Source organism: Dendropsophus ebraccatus, chromosome 6, assembly GCF_027789765.1.
Source record: "Dendropsophus ebraccatus isolate aDenEbr1 chromosome 6, aDenEbr1.pat, whole genome shotgun sequence".
In the NCBI taxonomy this organism is placed as follows: Eukaryota; Metazoa; Chordata; class Amphibia; order Anura; family Hylidae; genus Dendropsophus; species Dendropsophus ebraccatus.
In genome coordinates, this window is record NC_091459.1 from 17,827,216 (window position 1) to 17,848,739 (window position 21,524).

The following is a 21,524-nucleotide window of genomic DNA, read 5'->3' on the forward strand; positions in this document are numbered from 1 at the left end:
CATTATGGGAAATGTAGTTTCCTATCTTGGTTATAGATCGGCTTTTTAGAAAAACTTGTAACCCAGGAATGGCCGCAGCGAGAAAGACAGGAGATGGCTCAAAATACTCAGGGGGACTTGGTGAAACATTTCTTTTTTTTTCGCTCTTAGGTGGATAACCCCTTTAAAGTCTACAGGAAATTTGTTTAGAATAACAACTGTAATTGTTAATTTATCCTGATGGGCACTGTCACACAAATATATATAAAAAAAAAACACAAACTAAAAAAGATGTCAGAACATAGCTTAAGGATATGTTCACATAACACAGCCATTTATTTTGGACAGCCATCATTTAATGGTCAAAGACAGACATTGAAATGGCAGCTGCAAATAGTGTTCATGCTCTTTATTTGCAGCCGTCTTTTGTTGTCAAATAAGGCCGACCAAAAAACGGCTGTCATTTTACTTCAAAATCATGGTTGTATTTTTGTTTTATTTTATGGTGTGTGAACATAGCCTAGGGCTACATAAACCCACTGTAAGATGAAAGTCAAATATGACAGCAAAATAGGTATAAAATGCTAGCCTATTTTGTAAAAAAATTTTTTGTTTTGCTTAGTTTTTTACATTCATGGTTATCAAAATAAAACTATGTGTGAACAGGTGAAAAAGGGCCATTTTGTTTTTTTTATTGTAAAAACTGGTTGTTAATAGCATGTTCATTATTTTATCGTCATACTCATATACAGTATTATGGTATTATTTTAAAAAGTGCAAAAAATTGCATCAAAACTAAATCTTTGACAATTTAACATCCCTCAATGATTTAGAGAATGCCACTTAAAACTTCGGAGACAAAGCCATCACTGCTTTCATAACCTCATGCTGGCATCGAGGATTATCATGTGCATTTTTCCTGACTATCACATTTATGCTTTATTTTTGTAAGAAAAGGTCAAAACCTGTTTAAATTGTGTCTTGAGATATCGCCAAGAATTTTGGAAAGCAAATAAAAAAGTGTTTAGTAAGAGAGAGACAGGAAAAGGGAATGGGAGCAAAAAAGAGAGGTAAAGATTTTTTTGTAATAAACAGGCATTTCGTTCACACAACGTTTTTTCAGCTCCGTTTAAAATGACGTCCATCATTATGAGTCTAAAATAACGTCCGTCATTTAGCAGCCTGGCCTCCTCCTAGTGTTTGTACATTATTCTAGTTTGGGTTACTAATTGGACTTTGGGTGCGGCGTAATTGAAAAGTCCATTGAATTTAATAGTAAAAACGGAGAAAGAACGGTGACTAAAGAAAAACTGTGTGTGAACAACTAATAAAAAACGGCCGCTGTTTGCAAAAGACGTCCAAAAATAACGATCATGTTCATTATTTTGACATCTGCGGCAAAAACATCCGTTATTCAACGCAGGGATTTTTTTTCCCCTAGGGGTACCAGTCAAGGACAGTTAAAGGAATACCCTGGACATTATTATTATTATTTTTAAAATATATATTGCTGGGGCTGCATAGAAAATAATAAACTACCCATACTTACTTAACACCTGGAATCAGTGGAGACTCTTAAATGAGTATTCCATTGGCTTTTATTTACTGATCTCCCCAAGCTCAGTGATTGCTATGCTTTGTTGGTCTATTTTTCATTGCCCCTGGTAGCCAGAATCCTGCTCCACACTGACGAGGGGCAAATACCTTGAAACAGCTGTATGTTAATGGATTTCTAGCCTTGGTAACCCTTGTCTTATGTTGTTACACTCGCAACAGAGTTAGACTTTGTTTTATAGGTGCCACCCTGGTGTTTCCCTATTTGGGTCCCAATGCTCGCAACAGAGTGAGGACCTTAGGGGCTACGTATCAGGGTGGTTTGGTATTCTCCCCACTGGGAGGCACCCCTTGGCAACAAGCTTCCTTCTCTGGAAAGAGGGATATCTGGCTATTCCCGTGTTTTAGGACTCACAACTGAGGCTCCACTGACCCCTTTTTTGCATATACAAATTTTGTAGGGGCAAACAGTGGAGACTCTTAAAAGAGTACTCCATTGGCTTTTTTCACTGATCTCCCAAAGCTCAGTGATTGTTGTGTTTTGTTGGTCTAACACCTGGGATACTCACCTGCTCCAGTGATTGTTCTGTGATGCCTTTGGGCTTCCTGCTATATGTTCTGGACACTACTTCCAAGGCAATCTTGTCTTGGCAGTGACAGCCCACTCAACCAATTACTGGTGACAGCATTGTCTGGCTTCTTCATTGACTGGCTGAGCTGACTGTCACTGTTGAGACCGGTCTGTCTTGGAAGTTGCTGACAGAGCATTCAGCGGGTGACTCATGGACATAACATGAGGACCCCGATGGGAGCATGTTAGGTGAGTATGATTCCCCCCCCCCCCAGCAAAGTGTATATATTACACTTGTTATTTTACCTCTTAGCTCTTGACAAGCTGGGACAAAGAAGGGGCTGGGTTAGTTTATGAACTGAACCAAATGGCCTCCCTCAGTCATATCACTGACATTTGGGGTGGGAGGCATTATTTGTGGCCATCATTAACAATAGATGGTCATCTTTTGGTGCTAAAACGACGACCGTCTAGAAAGCCAGCCATCGTTGGGGGAAGGTAGCCTCAATTAAATTTTTTTGCCTGATTTATCTAGTAATATACCTTTTGGTAATTTTTCAAATTTTTCAAAAATGTCTTTCATTTCAGCTTTTTAGTAGTAAAAAACAGACATTATTAGATCTATAACATTAAAGCTATGGTTACAGTGAAAATATGGCCGCATTTGAATTTTAAGGCCACGTTTCCACTCTGTATTTTTACAATAAACAACAGCAAGTTGGAACAATGGCCGCCGTTTATTGACAGTGTGTGATTACATTGTAGTGTATAGAACACCGGCTATAGTGTATACACTCTGTATACACTACAGCCGGTGTTCTATGAGGCCGCACAGAAAAGCTGACAATTCTATTTTATGCGTCCGCTATTCAGGGAACATCGGCCGGACAAAATAGTCTGTGCACACAATGTAGAATATGGCTCCCGGCCGTACCTTACATTGTGCTCTACGGCTAATTGGAGTGCTGGCATACCCGAATTTGCCTGCATTCCAAGTAAAATGAAGTGATGTTCACCTGGCCGATGCTGCAGTATCGGCTGGGTGATCATGTAAGACATCGGCCATTGTTTGACATGTCAAACACTGGCCCTGTCAAACAACTGCCGATGTTCATGCCATGTGTGAACATGGCCTAAGTTTATGTCCCTACATTATCTTTTTTGGCTGTTTGAAGGCCATCTTTTAGGTTGACCATCATTTTGAGGCCAAATGACAGCCATTCTCTCAGAATGATGGCCATTTGGCCTCAAAATGATGTATTTTAGGATGGCCGCAAAAAAAAAAAGCTATGTGAACATAGCCTGAAATGTGCTATATTAAAAATTATGGACATATTTTGGTATTATTTTACTGCGTGTGAACAAAGCCTAAGGGCTGTATTACATGGCTGGTCAATAATGTAAACGAACGCCAAGCTGCTAGATCGGCGCTTGTTTACTCAGCCTCTGACATTGTTAGATGTACATGCAGCCCTTGCCCAGTGTAAAATAATAAAGTTTACACAAAACTGACCACACTTCCGCCCGCTCCCCTCGCTCTGCAGTTCCAACGGCAGCAGCAGAAAGCGTGAAGAAGACAGGAAGGTACCAGGGAGCAGGCAGAAGCAACGGGGAGCATGGTGTGAACTTTATTAATTGTTTTTTCAGAATCGTCAGCTATTGGCCATGCAGGTAGCTATGTGTGGTCGGTTGCCGCTGTTTTTAGGTCAGGACCTACAGACACCTATCAGCCAATGATCATTGTCTTTATTACACAGAACAATATTACCTTTATGCAATAGGGCCCTAAGACTCTTGAAACAGGCCACAACCACATAACGTCTTTTTTGCCCATTTGATGGCTGTTTTATTGGTCGACCGTCATTTCCTACCCAAATAATGACCTTTATTTTGAAACAATGGCTGTTACTTGTAGAATGGCCGAGGAAGGGCTATGTTCACACAACGTCAAAAGTAGAGAAAAGGTGTCCGAAATTGAAAAAAAACGTCCATTTTTGCCGCAATTTAACTGACTGCAATGACAATGCATTGAAGTCAATGGAAATACGGACGTCCAATGCACACAATGTATTGAATAATGGACGTTTTTACCCCGCACGTCAAAATAATGAACATTATCATTTTTGTTGGGACGTCTTTTGCAAACAGCGGACGTTATTTATTAATTGTTCACACACAGTTTTTCTTTTGTCATCGTTCTTTCTCCGTTTTTCCTATTAAATGCTACAGACTTTTTAATTAAGCTGCATCCGAAGTCCAATTAGTAATCCCAAACTAGAATAATGTACAAACACCAGTCATTGCACTAAGGGGAGGCCAGGCTGCTAAATGACGTCCGTTATTTTAGACTCAAAATGACAGACGTCCTTTTAAACGGAGCCGAAAAAACGTTGTGTGAACATAGCGCTGATCTACAGGATTTCAGTCTTATGTTAACGCACTCTTAACAGTTTTTTGTTTTTATTTTATATATAACTGTATACCTTTACTTATTATATGAAAGTGTATCTAACTACAATATGTATCTGTTCTTATATACAGTGGTGCCTTGGATTACGAGCATAATTCGTTCAGGGACTGTGCTTGTAATCCAAATTACTCTTATATCAAAGCAACTTTTCCCATTAGAAATCATAGAAATGCAGACAATTGGTTCCACACCCCAAAAATAATGATTTATAATTCTGAATAACATGTAAAACAGATGAAACAAACATTCAGAAACAGCAGAATATGTGATATCATAAGTTACTGTACAATAATGGAGAGGATGGGAAACACAAGGGCGGGGAGAGACTGCAGGGAGCATGAAGGAATGAGCAGGGCAGATGTGAGCACAGTATAGCAGCATTCTCTGTCCGGGGAGAGAGGGGTTACAGCTTTGGAGAGATTACCTCCACAGTCCTGTCCCCTGATGCAAGCCCCAGCCTGAAGTGGATCTGCTATGATTTGGAAGGTGGGGGAGACTTCCATGGTCAGAGTACAGTGCTGTAGACCCCGCTATGCAGACCATGCCCCTCCTCCACTCACGCTCCCACCCAGTACAGGGAGCTCTTAAACCAAAACAATGCTCTTAAACCAAGTTACAATTTTGAAAAACTGGGAGCTCTTAAACCAAAACGCTCTTAAACCAAGTTACTCTTAAACCAAGGTACCACTTGTATGTGTCTGTTAAGATGTGAAATATGCACATCTCCTTAGATTAAACCTAATGTAACATCTTACTATGCCACTACCTATACGTGTGGATTTTATGCTATCTTAATGTATGCTTTCGGTAAAAAAAAAAAAAAAATGTTTCAAAAAAATCTGACAAGCAGAAACTGCTGGCTGAGCTATTTTTACCACGGAGCTAATGTTTATAGAAACAAACACGCTGGACTACTAAGGTTCTTTCCTCAGGCGTCTTGAAAACTGAGTAGCGTGACAAATAATCTCGGAATCCTAGATGTGTGTGTTTAATATAAATCTTTCACTCTTATTCACAGCTCCTTATGAAATCTGCCCCGAGGACTATTTGATGTCTATGGTATGGAAAAGAACCCCAGCTGGAGACCTGGCATTCAATCGCTGTCCTCTTAATGCTACTGGTAAATGTTCCTTTATTATGATGTATATTTCTCGGTGTTTAGATACATTTATATAGGACCGTTTAAACGATATAAAGAATAGAGGCTTACCAGGTCCTATTCCCGTTTACGAACCCATATACTAATCGTATGTATAAACGGAATCGATTACGTAAGTCGTTTTCTCGATGTTATATAACTGAATGGTCTTTCTCGAGATTGTATGATTTCAGCCATGCTGTTGGAGACTAACAGAAATCTTTTTTTCTGCATCCTGTATGACTCATAGGCACCACTAGCAGACGCTGCTCGCTCAATCTTCATGGCGTAGCCTTCTGGGAACAGCCGAGCTTTGCAAGATGCATATCAGCTGAATACAGACACTTGCAGCTTTCAGTAGGTGCAAAGCCAGCTTTTGTCCTTGTTATGTATAATTCCTATTATGTCGCCGGGTAGAAGATGTAACTCGTTCATATCTAGTCCGAAATGCAGCCTAGACTATGCGAAGGGAAACGGCTCTGAGTTCAGTCTGCTCTGATTAGCAGAAGCCGAACCTTAATCACTGCAAAGTCAATTTCATTTAGCCTTCCTGGAAATGAACAGGAATAATGAGTAGACCGTATTCATTCTGTCACATTGTGTTTTCTGGTAAAAGCCTGCTATGCACTATTTTAATCAGAAATGAAGTCTTTTTCTTGCACTTGTCTCACTGTGGTCAGTTATTGGACATATGATTTCATCATTGGTGTAGAAGTACAAGGGTCCGTTCACACTACGGAATCAGTGCCGAAATTCCTGTGCGCAGAATCGGTGCCGAATCCCATTTGGGTTTCAATGGGGAGCTTTGCATGCCTCCGCTATCCACTCAAGGAATTGACGGGTGGGCAGGGGAGTAGCTAGGATTCACGGTGCCCTATAGCCAGAAATTTTAAGGGGCCCCCCTCCTCTACGCACAACACAAAGCACTATATATATATATATATATATATATATATATATATGCTTAACTGCTGCTGCACTGATAATGCCTGACCTCTGCAGGGAACTCTGCACATATTCCTTTCCTACTTGATTGTGCAGCTGGAGAACAGAGGTCAGAGGTTATCAGTGCAGTGAAGCAGAGATCTCTGTCTTCTGCTTGTTAACCCTTTTTTTGTGTTGCAACATGTAAGTAAACATTGGGTCACTTACACACTGCAGTACATAGGGGGTTAAGCAAAAGGACACACGCTCTTACCTTCTCCCCTGGGCACCCCACCTGCACGGGCCCCATAGCAACTGCCTACCCTGCCTCTATGGTAGCTACACAACTGTGGGTGAGGATTCCACGTGGAATTTCTGTGCCAATTTCATAGTGTGAATGGACCCTTAGGTCTCTGTAATTCTAGGAAAAAATTCAGTATATGTTCCATAAAACGAATTTAGGTTTACCTAAGCAGTTGTGACATATAGCGTAAGGCCTTGTTCACAAGCTGTATATTTTCAATATATAACGATGTTGCCGATTGCAACACCGGTCGCCATTTATTGAAAGGGCGAATTAACATTGTGTCCTATGGAATTCTGGACGAAGTGTATACACACTTAATAGACTCCGGACAATATTCCATGTGTTCACACAGAAAACTGACATGTCAGTTTTTTGCAGTCGCTATTCATTGAATAGCAGCCACACAAAATTGACTGTGCAGACAATGTAAAGTGTGGCTCCGGACGCACTTTACATTGCCTGCTATGGTTAATTGGAATGCGGGCACACCCGAATTTGCCAATATTCCAATTTAAAAGAAGTGATGTTCACAGTGAACTTCACAGACAGCAGCCGCTTTGTGACACGGCTGTGTCACAGAACGGCCGCTGGCTTACAGCGTCTGATTGTGGCCTAAGACTATGTTCACACTATGAAAAACACAATGTGCGTTATTTGACACAGCTTTTTTGGCATTGTCAGACAATGGCCACTCTTTTGCATGTTCATCCGATCGATACTGCTTTATCGGGCGGATGAACATTATTTTAAAATCATTGAAAGCATTAATGGGTGTGCCTGTACGTCAATTAACCATTGACTTCCAGGCACACCACGGCCGACATAACGGCCTCACAGCATGTAAACTGTCAATTATTTGCTGCCCCTTTATCCGAATATGTCAATTATTTGTGCAGCCGTAGCGCACAGCAGCTGTTTGCTAAGAACGGCCATTCTTGTCATAAAAAAATACATCATGTGAACATAGCTTGAAATTGAGAGAACATACTGGTTAGTACATATTAGTACATACAGTATGAAACAACAAGGGTGTAGTTATATAAGTCTCGCCCTTCCAAGGTGATTTCTAATATTTTTATAGGGTATCTGTTGTTTTCATAGTGACATGTCAGTGGTGGCGGTCTTCTTGCTGAGAACCCCAGTAATTACGAATGAGAAGAAGCTGAGCCCTGTGTCCGATTGATACTGCTTGGCACAGCTTGGCTTTCCTCTGAAAGCCAAGGATGCAGCCTACAGATTTATAGAAAATCTATGAGGCTTTCTATAAATCCATACAATGCTGGATCCATCCTCCAAGGAGTGCCGAGCCGTGTCCAGTGGAAGCAGTGGGGGGCAATGTGCATGTCAATGCTTCAGTGATCAGGGGAGAGAGAGAACCTGAAATGACTCCTATGACTATGAAATAGAGTTTATTAAAATCATAGGAACTAATTATTCATTTATAGTATGGATTACATCATTCCTTATAACAAACAGCTCAGCTGCTGCAGAACCTCCCTTTGTATAATAAGGAGGAGATTTCTGACTTCTATTGATTGATTAATAAGATTCTGTAGTTCTCTTTATAAAGAAATTTAAAGAGAATGTATTATTGCTGATATTCCCAGCCTTACCATGGTTCTATAGCATGAACAAATAGCACTCTATGGATCTATAATGTTGTTAGTTCGGGTCATTAGACCCTTGGTTGAAATGGGACATTTAGCCTAAAAATGGGCATGTTATAAGGTTAGGTTCACACTTTGTAAAAACAGCGGCCGTATTTCATAACAAGGGCCGTTGTTTGAGATACGACCATTGTTTTTACATAGTGTGAACCTAGCCTAAACCCATAATGCACTCTTGTAAAACTTGCAGTCTTCCAGCATCTGAGGTGTGTATGGTGTTTGGCAACAGATCTAGAACTTTAGAGCACTGGTCGTAGCTGCTGAATAACCTCTTTTTTTCAGTAAAGAACACTACATGTCAATTAGTAGTTCTTGCAGAAGAAGTTTTCTCAAATCTGTGGCAGATTGCTCTTGCAAGTAGAGACAATGTGTGTCTATAATGCAACACTTGGTTCTTAAAGGGGTTATCCAGCGCTATAAAAACATGGCCACTATCCTCCAAAAACAGGACCGCTCTTGTCTCCAGCTTGGGCAGGGTTTTGCTGCTGAGTTCCATTAAAGTGAATGGAGCTAAATTGCAAACTGCACCTGAACTGGAGACGATTCGTGTTGTCACCGAAAGAAAATGGCCATGTTTTTGTAGCACTGGATAACCCCTTTAATAGAGATGACCGAATCTCCAACACGCTCGAGTGTGTCAAAACCTGAACGTTTTCTATTGATTAACGGTTGCCAAAAAGTTGGAAGCAACCCTAAGGCTGCCTGTAAAACAAGTATAAAGCCATAGGCCATAGGTGTTATTTGAAACGGCCATGTAAAGCAACAGCCGTTGTCATACATGTGTCACCTAGCCGATACTGCAGATGAACATCACTTTATTTTAATTGAAATGTGGGCACATTCGGGTGTGCTCACACTCCAATTTACCATAGCCCATAATGTAAAGTACGGGCAGGAGCCGTACTTTACACTGTAAGTATGGACTATCTTATGTGGCCGCTGTTCACTGAATAGCGGCCGCACAAAATAGACCTGTCAGTTATTTTGCGCAATACAATGTGTATACACTATGGCCATGATTCCATACACTGTAATGTAATTGATCAATGTCATTAAACAACAGCCGTTGTTGCAACCTGCAACAACGGCCATCGTTTAATGCCAAAATACCATAGCCTTAGACTGTAACCATGTTTTTCAGGACTCCCTAGGGCTTCATCCAACTCCTTCAGCCATTGAAATCAAATTCAGAACATTCAGGTTTGTGCCAACCCAAGCGTGTCCAAGATTTGCTCATCTCTAATATTTAATCATATTAATTATGTAAGTTACTTTTGTCCAGAAATGACACAACTTGTTCTTTTTTTTTTTTTTTTTTGGGGGGGGGGGGTGTTTCCTGTGTGTTCTGATTCCTCTTTTGAAGCAAAGGCTATGTTCACCCACAGTAAAATCAAAGCAAAATACAGTTGTAGTTCTCAGTGATAGGGGACAAGTCAATTTTTCTGGGAATACCCCTTTGAGGCATTACTTCCGCATGCCCCCAGCTTTAGGCTATGTTCACACTGCGTATGAGTCCGGCCGCATTTCGTACGCCGCCGTACATGTGCGGCTGAAACTACGGGCATGATAAATATAGACATGCGGCCAGATGCGTACGAACTGCGAACATACGCCCGTAGTACAGTTATGCTTTGCTAGCTTGTTTCAAAGCGATCTGAGGCAGGTCATTTACTTGGAAATCTTCGCCCAGCCCCGTAAACCACACAAAACCTTTTGGATCGAAAAATCAAGTTCAATTTGGCTGAAATAAATACTTCGTACGGGACCGCATGGAAATCCAGGGCCGTGAGTTGGAACATTTCCATCCTCAAACAATGGTCTTGTTCATTTATCACGGCGCTGTATACGATCCGGCCGTAAGCTCATACGTAGTGTGCATTGTGCGGGCGTATATCGTATACTTTCAAGCGAACGCATCAACCTCCAAACTATGAGCGTATATTCGCGGTTTGCACTACGGCCGGACTCATACACAGTGTGAACATAGCCTCAGAATGCATTCACACGCTCCGTGTTCCTCCCTGGGCAGGGAATGTGTCAATGCAGCCTAAGGCTATGTTCACACAGCGAATATTTTCATAAAATCACAGCCGTTGTTGCACATTGTAACAATGGCCGTGATTATTATGAAAATATACGTTACCTTGCAGTTTATGAGATCCTGGCCGGAGTGTATACACACTCCGGGCGGGATCCCTAGCGGCGCCTCAAGCAACTGACATGTCAGTTTTCTGCGGCCGCTATACATTGAATAGCGGCGGCAGAAAACCCTGTCAGTGCACACTATGGAGAGAGCGGCCGCGGCCACACGCCCCATAGTGTGCAGTGGAGAGTTCTCATGCGGGCGCGCATGGATGCTAGCGGCGCAAAAGATCATCCGGGTGGTACTGCAGTACCGTCCGGGATGATCTTTTTTGAGATCGGCTGGGTCACAGAACGGCCGGTTTCTTTCTATGTATGAACATAGCCTAACTGTTTATTGGGAGAAAAGTCCTGATAACATTGAGACAAACACAAGAATTGGGATGGTGAGGAATCAATGCCGCAATCTTACTGTAGATAGTTATGAGATTTCATAGACAATTAGTTTAACAACTTCAAACTGAAGCTTTGGTTTAATTTCTCCAAATAATTGATTGACACTTGCTCCGGCCTCCTGTCAGTCCTTATAGTACTAGATATTTCCCTATGAAGCTAGGAGCACACATCACAGAGAGACTGCGGACTTTCCATAGCAGAAAATGAGCCAGAGGCCGAGGGGAATCCAGGTGAAATATGAGGGAAGGTGTTCTACTCTCCATGCCGGCCGGAACCACTTCTGCCTTTGGTGAATTTCTGCAGCGTATCTGCAACCTGTGTTCTTACAGTGTTTTCTACAATAGCCGGGGATGCTGGGAAAAAGGGGATTTTAATTCAAGGAATAAAGGACAAACATAAAAATTACAATGAAGTTCTTTTTCTAAGGAGGCATTTTAATTTACCTTCTCTATCAAGTCAATTTGGAGATCTGTCTTAAGCCCCTATTACTCAGTGCGATCTCCGGACGCAAGACGCGGCCATTAATAATCACCATGATAATTATTTTTGCCCATTATTATCAAAAACACGTTTTTTTCACCAAAAGAAGATGTAGGAACATAGCTTAAAAATATTAAAGGGGTAGTTCGGCAAAAATATGTTTCTTCCAAATCAACTGGAGCTACAGAGTGCCAGAGATTTGTAATGTATTTCTTTAAAAAAAAAAAAAATCTCAAGCCTTCCAGTACTTATCAACTGCTATATGTCCTGCAGGAAGTGGTGTATTCTTTCCAGTCTGAAGAGCAGGAGAAGTTTTCTATGGGGATTTTCTACTGATCTGGACAGTTCCTGACATGGACAGAGGTGGCAGCAGAGAGCACTGTGTCAAACTGGAAAGAATACATCACTTCCTGCAGGACATCCAGCAACTGATAAGTAGTGGAAGACTGGAGATTTGTAAAGTCACAATATTTGGCACTTTGGAACTTTGATTTGGGAGGAAAAAAAATACATATATATATATATGTATATATATATATATATATATATATATATATATATATACATATATATATATATATATATATATATATATATATGTTTTTGCTGAACTACCCCTTTAATGCAATATGTCAGTTGGAAATCCCCTTTTACAGCAGAAATTTCTTATTTATTTCCTTCATTTACCAATAGTCGTCATGCAGACAGTTGTCCCTGAAGAAATCCTGAAAAGGATTTCATGAAATAGCAGCATATGACCTCCCCATTGACATCTATAACATCAATCGATATGTATCTCTTGACTAACTTCTATGATGTCTTCCATGCTTGAACTATGCATAGGTTTATGCAGTTTTCTTAACATTTACGGTTCTTAGAGTTTTCGAGATGCAATTTTTTCAACTTTACTAATAGAAAAAATTCTAGCAAGTCTGTGTTATGATTATTAGGAACATGGACCATAAGCAATAATGTAGATTTGCATCTGCTGACTATGGAAGCCCTGCTATAAGCTGCTTGGCAGGCAATATAGAAAAATACTACCACTGCCAACTATAGTTGTTAACAGTTGCAGTATTTCTTAAGCGACAGTAGGAAACCCATGGAATATTTAAAGTTTTACTAAATTTAGAGGGGGGGGGGACATGTACATGAGTGTTGCTTAAAGGGCAACTCCAGCGATTTTTTTTCTTTCAAATCAACTGGTGCCATAAAGTGCCAGAGATTAGTAATAGACTTCTATTTTAAAAAAAATCTCATGTTTTCCCGTACTGCTGCTGTATGTCCTACATAGCAATATCTATGTTTATGACACACAGCAGCTGATTAGTACTGGAAGACATGAGATTTTTTTTTAATACAAGTAAATTACAAATCTCTGGCACTTTCTGACACCAGTTGATTTGAAGGGAGTAAAAAAATCACTAGATTTGGCCTTTAATTCCGAATCTTCATTTTAAGGCCAGCTAAAGAAAAAGAATATAGGGTTCCTTCACGCGTACCGGATCCGCAACTGTTTTTACGCTGCGATTTGCAGCGAAATCCGCTGCAGATCCGGGTATAGTGAAGTTCTATGGGGTCACATACCCGCAGCAGATATGTGACCCGGCCCCTTTAACCCCCGGCCGCCCGCAGCCCCAGCCCGAAGCATACATTACCTGCTCGGCACTGTGACTATGTAAGGCTCCTGGCTACCCTCGCTCCTCATCAGCCAATCAGTGCTGTCGTGCACTGATTGGATGATGGGGAATGAGGGGAGTCTCACACACAGCCGTGGCGCAGAGCAGGCAATGTATGCTCCGGGCCGGGGGCTGCCGGCAGCGGGCAGCCAGGGGTTAAAGGAGCTGGGTCACATATCTGCAGCGGAATGAATATTCCACTGCGGGTATGTGACCCCATAGAACTTTACTATACCAGGATCTATAACAGGTCGTGCTTGCTTGCTCCCGGACATCGCCCCCTGTTATAGCGGCTTTACACATTGTCTTGCAGACCATGTAACCTGTATTTTATAGCAGCTTCTATTTTGTCAATGCACTGTAGACTCCAGCTATTACGATCTGCTATGACTAGGAATACCAGATACTCGCTCATGTAGGGCAAGTGTGAACAATCTGAATTTCACCCTGTAGCACTGTACATTATTATTATTGGATCACTCCCACAAGCTAAAACACCATTTTTGACAATAACAATGCACATAAAGAAATAAATGGTTGCACACAATGGCTGTTGTTTTATTTATTTATTTATTTATGTATTTAGTTTTAAAGATTTGTAGAAATAAGACAGATGGAGCAAATCTAGATGTTTCCAAATATCGTATGCCATGTACTGGTTTTAACATTCGGTCGTGCAAGTGTCATATTTTAAATATATGCCATCTATTTGATCGATACAGATTAAAGAACACCTTGCCAAGGGACAAAGAATGCTGGCAGGGGAAGGAATGTCTCAGGTGACTAAAACACTGCTTGATTTAACTCAGAGGAAGCATTTCTATGCTGGGGATCTTCTGATCTCAGTGGAAATCCTTAGAAATGTCACCGACACTTTCAAAAGAGCGAGCTACATCCCGGCTTCTGATGGAGTGCAGGTAAGATCCGAAGCAATCATTTCTAGATTGACAAACAGCAAACTATATTGTCTTGGGCTAGATTTGATGTAACATTGAAGAATCTTATAGTTGATTGAGCAATAATTAATAAAACTATAAAAAAGTGACGACAAAACGTATTCCAGTATTCTGGTTTCTGCTTCATCCATACATAGAACACGTATAGATAGCAAATGCAATGTAGCACTCCTGAATGATTAAAAAAAACTCAACCCAATGATTTATTCATTACAAGAGTACATGGTAAAGGTTTTTTGAATGATGTGATTGAGAATGCACAGAAAACCTACACAGATAAAGGACTATCCTCCTATACTGGATGTATGTCCCATTTGAAATTTTGCATATTAGAGATTCATAAAAAAGGAGAATATCCCATGTGCAGGATTTAACACTACTTAAAGGAATTGTCCAGGGATCAGAGGGCTGAAGCCTTCTGCTAACCGATGCTTAATTACTGCTGTGGCAATGCAATTGGACGTCATGTGTGGGCATGGTGTGGCAATCATGTTGACTTAGGCCATGTTCACACCTGGTATGAGACTGGCCATTCTGTATGGCTGGTCTCAGAAAAGATCATCACGGCCTGTACTGCAGTATCGGCCGGATGATCTTTAGCGCTGCTGAGTTCTGATGCGGGAGAATCCGTGCGTGCCCGCATCAGAAATCCCCACTGCACACTATGGAGCGTTCACCCTATTACACAGGATAATTATCGTTACTTACGGTCGTTTTTGCGCTCATCCTTTACTGGCTGATAGACCAGGGAACAATCGAACGACGTGTTATTATACTGAACGATTTGTGAACGATCAACAGTGAAAATAGGTCCAGATTCTATCAACCGATAAACGATTTCTCGTTGCTTTTTTAATCGTTGCCTGCTATAACACAAAGCAAATATTGATTAATCCCTAACAATTTAACTTTTTTTTTTGTGTAATACGGTCCTTAGACTCTTACTCTCATCAGACACACACATTCAGCACTGGAGAGTAGAGCACCTAGATGTGCCTTTAAACTTGAGCTGCAGCCACTCTTTAACAGGGATGGGGAACCTTCGGCTCTCCAGCTGTTGCAAAACTACAATTCCCATCATGCCTGGAAAGCCAAAGCTAAAGCTTTGAAAGAAAAAGATTTTCCAGACCTCCGTCCATAAAAGCTTTTCTTTACTTAGCAAAAATCCAACAAATCACAAACATGGCGATTGCTCACCCACGCTAGATGTGTTTCAGCGCAGCATGAATCAAGGCTCCGGCTAGTGTGAGTGAGCGATCACCACGTATGCCGTTTATTGGATTTTTGCTAAATAAAGGAAGGCTTTTATGGAACTGGTGGTGGCCAATCTTCTTTTTTCATTCCATTTGGATCCCGTTGGTCTTCGGGCGAATCTTTTGTACCTTGTACCCAAGTCTCCAACCAAGCAGCTCAGACACAGATTCACACAGCATCTCATGGTACAATTATGGTTGCAGCAGTAAAGCTCTTTTTGCTCTTCAAAGCTAAAGCTTTGGCTGTCCAGGCATGATGGGAAATGTAGTTTTGCAACAGCTGGAGGGCCAAAAGTTCCCCATCCCTGCTCTATGAATTCCACTTAAGGGCCCCTGCACACTAAAGAAATCACACGGATAACTTGCGGAGGATTCAGTCTCTTGCACCGCACTCCCGCTTGACTCTCCGCCCGTCTCATAGGCTCCATTCCATGGTCAGGCAGATTCCGTCGTCTGCCCAAAGAAGTGACATTTTAGTTCTTTGGGTGGACGGCTGAATCTGCCTGAGCATAGAATGGAGTCTATGAGACGGGCGGAGAGTCAAGCGGGAGCAATTAAGGAATCCGCAGCAAGTTATCTTTGTGATTTCCTTAGGGTCCTATTACACGGAGCGATTTTTAATGATTAACGACTAACAATAAACGATCGCAAACGAGATTGTTTATCGATAACCTAAAATCGTTCACCATATTACACAGAACGATGGTCGTTAATTACGATCGTTACTATGATCATTTATCCCTACTGATCCCCGCAAAACAACGAACAATGTGCAATTACACTGAACGATTAGTGAAAAAATGCTGAACTTGCGGGAACGAATGTGGAATTACAGCGAACGATTAACGATTATTTTAGTTTCAGAACTAAATTAACGATCAACAACATACAAGCGATTTTCTGATCGTTGCCTGTAATTACACAGAACGATTATCGTTTAAATTTGAGCGATATAATGATTTTTTGCACAATAATTGTCCCGTGTAATAGGGCCCTTAGTGTGCATGGGTCCTAAATTGGGAATACCAATCTATTGATGTACAAGTGAGAAAGCACCTAATGAAAATCCAGTTTGCACAAAAGGCCCATCTATTCAGATCATGGTCCAAACGACCCTCTAGCTGCAGCAAAATAGCAATTCCCATCATGCCCAGACAGCTAAAGCTTTGGATTTGGCTGTCCAGGCATGATGGGAAATGTAGTATTTCAACAGCTAGAGGGCTGCAGTTTGGAGACCCATGATTTAGAGTTATGCAAGTCATAGAATGGAGTCCTCTACATGGAATCCTGTTTTATTAGCCAGAGTGAATGGTGGCTATAAAGGAGTCAGTTTAATCACGTATCATTGAGTTGCGTTTTACTTGAATTTGCAACATATAATACCCAATTTCTCCTGCAGTGGATGCTAAAGGAGAAATGTGCAACCACACACACTAAAATGCAGCCTGTAATCCAAAAATCAGCACATGAACACAAAACTCTCCCGTAACCCACCAATTTTTCAAGGACAGAATGGTGTAAAAGTGCTCCAGTTGCCATCACACATAAAACCTCATCTGCATGTATACGGCTGAATGTTATTCAATGTTCCCTCTTAATCAGCAACCGCTGTGAGACCTCTTACAATGTCTTACTCAGCTCGCAACATATGCTTTGTGGTGCTTTGAAATTTTCAGTGTTCCACATGTACAAAAAATGTTAAAGGCGTTATCGAGGGAACGGTAATCTAAATTCATGATGAAACATAAGATTGCATTCCGCTGCGAAAAACAAGGTCTTACTGAAGGGAATACTAAAATGCAAGATCTCGTGCTGAAATGTTGAACACAAAAGTTCACGTAATGGCAACATTCAGATTCATGTACAGTACACTTGGCGTGCCGACACCTTGTTAAGGCAATAAATGCCATATACTATATTGTCATTCCATGTCAGTACACTTCAGGTTACATTATATTAGCCAGTAAATGAACCATCCACTTTTCAGTCTCATTACATGTTCAACATGGGCCAAATGTCAACATGTCTTCACGCGATACATTCAGGCAGCTCTCCGATATAGGTCCAAAAGGTGTTGGATGATTTATTACTAGGTGCCTTGATAGTGTTTATTGTGGCACTATAAATAAAAGGGGGTATTTCCTATCTGTTTTCTTGCTATCTAATATCTGTACTAGCCGTCAGCTATTACAATACTTAAAATAGAGATAGTCACTCACTAACAATAAACAGAACTCCATTCTGGTTGACATTCTGGTCTTCCAAAACATGGTTCAAGGTTTAGCGAGTGGATAAATTAAAATATTTTATCAACACCCATAACTAGTGATGAGCAAACATCCCGATGTTTGATTCGTTCCGAACACAAACATAAAAAAAAATTGAGCGTGATCGGTTCATGTTCGCGTTTGCCGAACATTCACGAACAAATGACGCACAAACAGTATAAGCATATGTTCCGGTCTACGGATATGTGTAAAGAATATCAGACGCAAAGCATAAATTACACAGTTGCGTATATTCACAAGTTCGAATATGTTCGAAAATGATCGTTATAACCAGTCCGATCATCGAACAAATTGTTAGTGATCTGTGAACACGAACAATTAGCGTCATGGTACAAGCATACGAATGTTTACGTATAGAGATGAGCAAACCGGGTTCGGGTTTGAGTCGATCCGAACCCAAACGTTCGGTATTTGATTAGCTGGGGCTGCTGAACTTTGATAAAGCTCTTTGGTTGTCTGGAAAACATGGATACAGCCAATGACTATATCCATGATTTCCACATAGCCTTAGGGCTTTATCCAACTTCAGCAGCCACAGCTAATCAAATGCCGAAAGTTCGGGTTCAGATCGACTCAAGCATGCTCCAGGTTCGCTCATCTCTATTTATGAACATAACAAGTACAAAACGTAAAAGTGCCATAAACATGACAAACTTTATTGAAAGTTTATCCAATTAAAAACAGGTAAAAATTCCAAACCCCTAAGAACAAAACAGATGTGCGTACAAGTGTCGGGTCCTCCTTATCCACATATACTTAGTTAATACATGAAGTATAGCAGCCAGCAAGTATATACTAAACATGCATGAATATTAATAATATAAATAAAGTGCATATGGTGCTGAATAAATCGATATCAACGTGTAAATGGTAAGCAATATAAAGTGATATATAGCTACGAGATATAAGTAGCAATAACCACCACATAGATAATTTCCTAAAAGAATAATAAGAATGTATTGCACTATAGTTGATAGCCATGACATGTAGTATAGTGAAAAAGATGCACTCCACCTAAGACCCCGACGCACGTTTCGCCTCGACTGGCTTCCTCAGGGGGTGCAATAAAGATTTTTAATTTCTAAATAGTTTTCATGGCTCTTTGCTGGAATAACACATGGTAATTTGTTAGTTTAAGTGGATTTTACATGAAAAACTCCTGTCCATACAGTATGCTTTATTAGGACTTATGGATATCTCTGAGGGGTTCCCGATTATAAATCAGAGCAGAAAACCACTACATCACTGAAGTCAACTTATCAATTAGAGGGGTTATCCAGCCAAAATCTTTTTCTTTGAAATTAACTGGTTTCAGAAAGTTATATAGATTTGTAATTTACTTTTTTTTTTTTTAATCTTAAGTCTTCCCATACTTACCAGCTGTTATATGTCCTGCAGGAAGTGGTGTATTCTTTTCAGTCTGATACAGAGCTCTCTGTTGCCACCTCTGTCCGTGACAGGAACTGTCCAGAGCAGCAGCAAATCCCCATAGAAAATCTCTTCTGCTCTCGACAGTTCCTGTCTTGGACAGAGGTGGCAGCAGAGAGCACTGTGTCAGACAGAAAAGAAAACAACATTTCCTGCAGGACATACAGCAGCTGATAAGTATGGAACAAATTGAGATTTTAAAATAGAAGTAAATTACAAATCTATAAAATTTTCTGAAACCAGTTGATTTAAAAAAAAAATATATATATATATTTTCGCCGGATAACCTCTTTAGATTGAAAGTTTGACAATATTTATTATCTGGTTTAACATGTAAAGCTATTGATTTACTTTACAGTAACTCAACTTAGCCATCACAACACAATAAAGACACGTTTTATAACATATTCAGATGTATTACTATTAATAGACTATAGAGTGACACATTTGCAAGTTCAATGGATTTGAGCGAGATAAACAATACTGCATGGATGGGAAATATTAAAGCATATATTAAAGCAAAATACAGTGCCTCGAAAAAGTGTTCATACTTAGAACTGTCTGGATTTTTTTCATGTTACACTCAGAAACGTGTCCTTTTTTGGGGGGATTTTCTGAAATAGACCATCACACAATGGCAAATGATTGTAAAGTGTAAAAAAAAATGATGTGTTCCATGCATTTGTATCCATGTCTACAAAAGAATTAACATGTCACTTTGGGAGGATAACAGAATCTGCCTGACCATAGAATGGAGTCTTTGAGTCCGGCAGAACTTTAAGCGGGAGCGCGAGGGGGCGAGAAACTGATTCCTTGGCAAGTTATCTGTGTGATTTCCTTAGTGTGCAGGAGCCCTTAAGTATAATTCATAGAGCAGGAATGGGAAACCTTCTTCCCTCTCTTAACTCAGGGTTCATTGCCAATGATTAGGGATTTCTCAATCCCACTATGACCAGGAATCACGGCACCCGCTGCAAGCTGGTGGTCTTTCTGGGGCCTTATGAATTTTACGGAGTCCGTAAAGAACAGGGGTTACGTGATATTTGACCCAAGAGGCAATGACTTTCAGTGTATATCCTATTGAATGCATTTTTATCCATGTCCTGTCCTGGGGTCCAAATCACTGCTGGTACAGGTATTTTAGTAAAAAATGTGTTTCATTCCTGCAGTCAAAGTCCTGCGGGGTCAAAGAGTGGGGCCTAAAGCTGCTGTGCTCTAGGCCTGCAACACCTCTCTCTTCTTCTTCCCCATGCCCCTGCACTGGGTTTTCATCTTTGGAACCAATCCTGCAAATGCACCAGGGATGAAAATCCAGCCCAGAGTACCTACCACAAAGAAAGGTGGGGAACAAGAATATAGAGGTGTTGCAGGCCTAGGGCTCGGCAGCTTTAGGCCCCACTCTTTGACCCCGCTCTGCAGGAATTTTTTTTTTTTTTACTGAAATACCTGCACCAGCAGTGATTTGGACCCCAAGACAGAATATCGATTGCTGCAAGCTACGTAACTATACCAGCAGTTAGGGGAAGGGGTGCATGTTAATGTGGATACAGATTGGTTTGAAGTTTGTAAGTGTAACTTGAAAAAATGTGGAACAGTACAAGCGGTATGAATACTTTTTTAAGGCACTGTCTGTGCACAGAAAGCTAAAGCTATTCCATCTAGTTCTTCCAGAAATGCTGCAGAACCCTATGGAAATGAGATTCTTAACATTAAAACTTGACATATATTAAGTAATCACTCCTCCGTCTGTCAAACTAGCTGTCAGGACAGGGGAGGCAGGGACAAGACACGACAGTGAGCCCTGATGCTGAACCCACCAACTGTCCCTACCTACCTGCCTCAACCAGTCCTAGGCAACCATGGACAACCATGAAGATGTTCCCTGTGCTATATACGTGCACACAGAACAAGACAGACAAACAAACACAATATGGGATAGTCAAACAAGCAAGGTCAGAACCAACCAGGCAGTATAGTACAGAATCAAGTAACAATCGGATAATCAAAAAAGTGAAGCAAGAGGTCAGGTATCAAAGTCAAGCAAGCAGAGGGAGTTAGGATGGGGAGCAAAGGAATAGACAGGGGGGAGCTGGGATCAGGGTATGAAACCTAATTGCCAGCGCTGGGAGACTGCCGTAGCTTTCTTTTTTGCTGACCAAGAGCCCGATCCAGATCCCCATTGGACCGGCGCTCTGATCTTCCAGGTTCCAGATAGGCAGAGAAACCAGTCAGTCTAAAGACCTACTCAGCTGCATAATCAAGTCTAGCAGTGATCAGTTTAACTCCCACATT

General features: G+C 40.9%; 1 protein-coding gene across 4 annotated transcripts in view; it reads left to right on the forward strand.

Annotated features, from left to right (window-relative positions):
- Positions 1–21,524, forward strand: part of ADGRB3 (adhesion G protein-coupled receptor B3) — a 669,464-nt gene that overhangs the window by 367,277 nt on the left and 280,663 nt on the right. For all 4 annotated transcript variants that reach the window (XM_069974585.1, XM_069974587.1, XM_069974586.1 and 1 more), the window contains 3 exons: positions 5,593–5,694; positions 5,963–6,069; positions 14,030–14,224. In XM_069974585.1, coding sequence (XP_069830686.1) covers positions 5,593–5,694; positions 5,963–6,069; positions 14,030–14,224 — 404 coding nt within the window. The remainder of the gene's footprint in view (positions 1–5,592; positions 5,695–5,962; positions 6,070–14,029; positions 14,225–21,524) is intronic.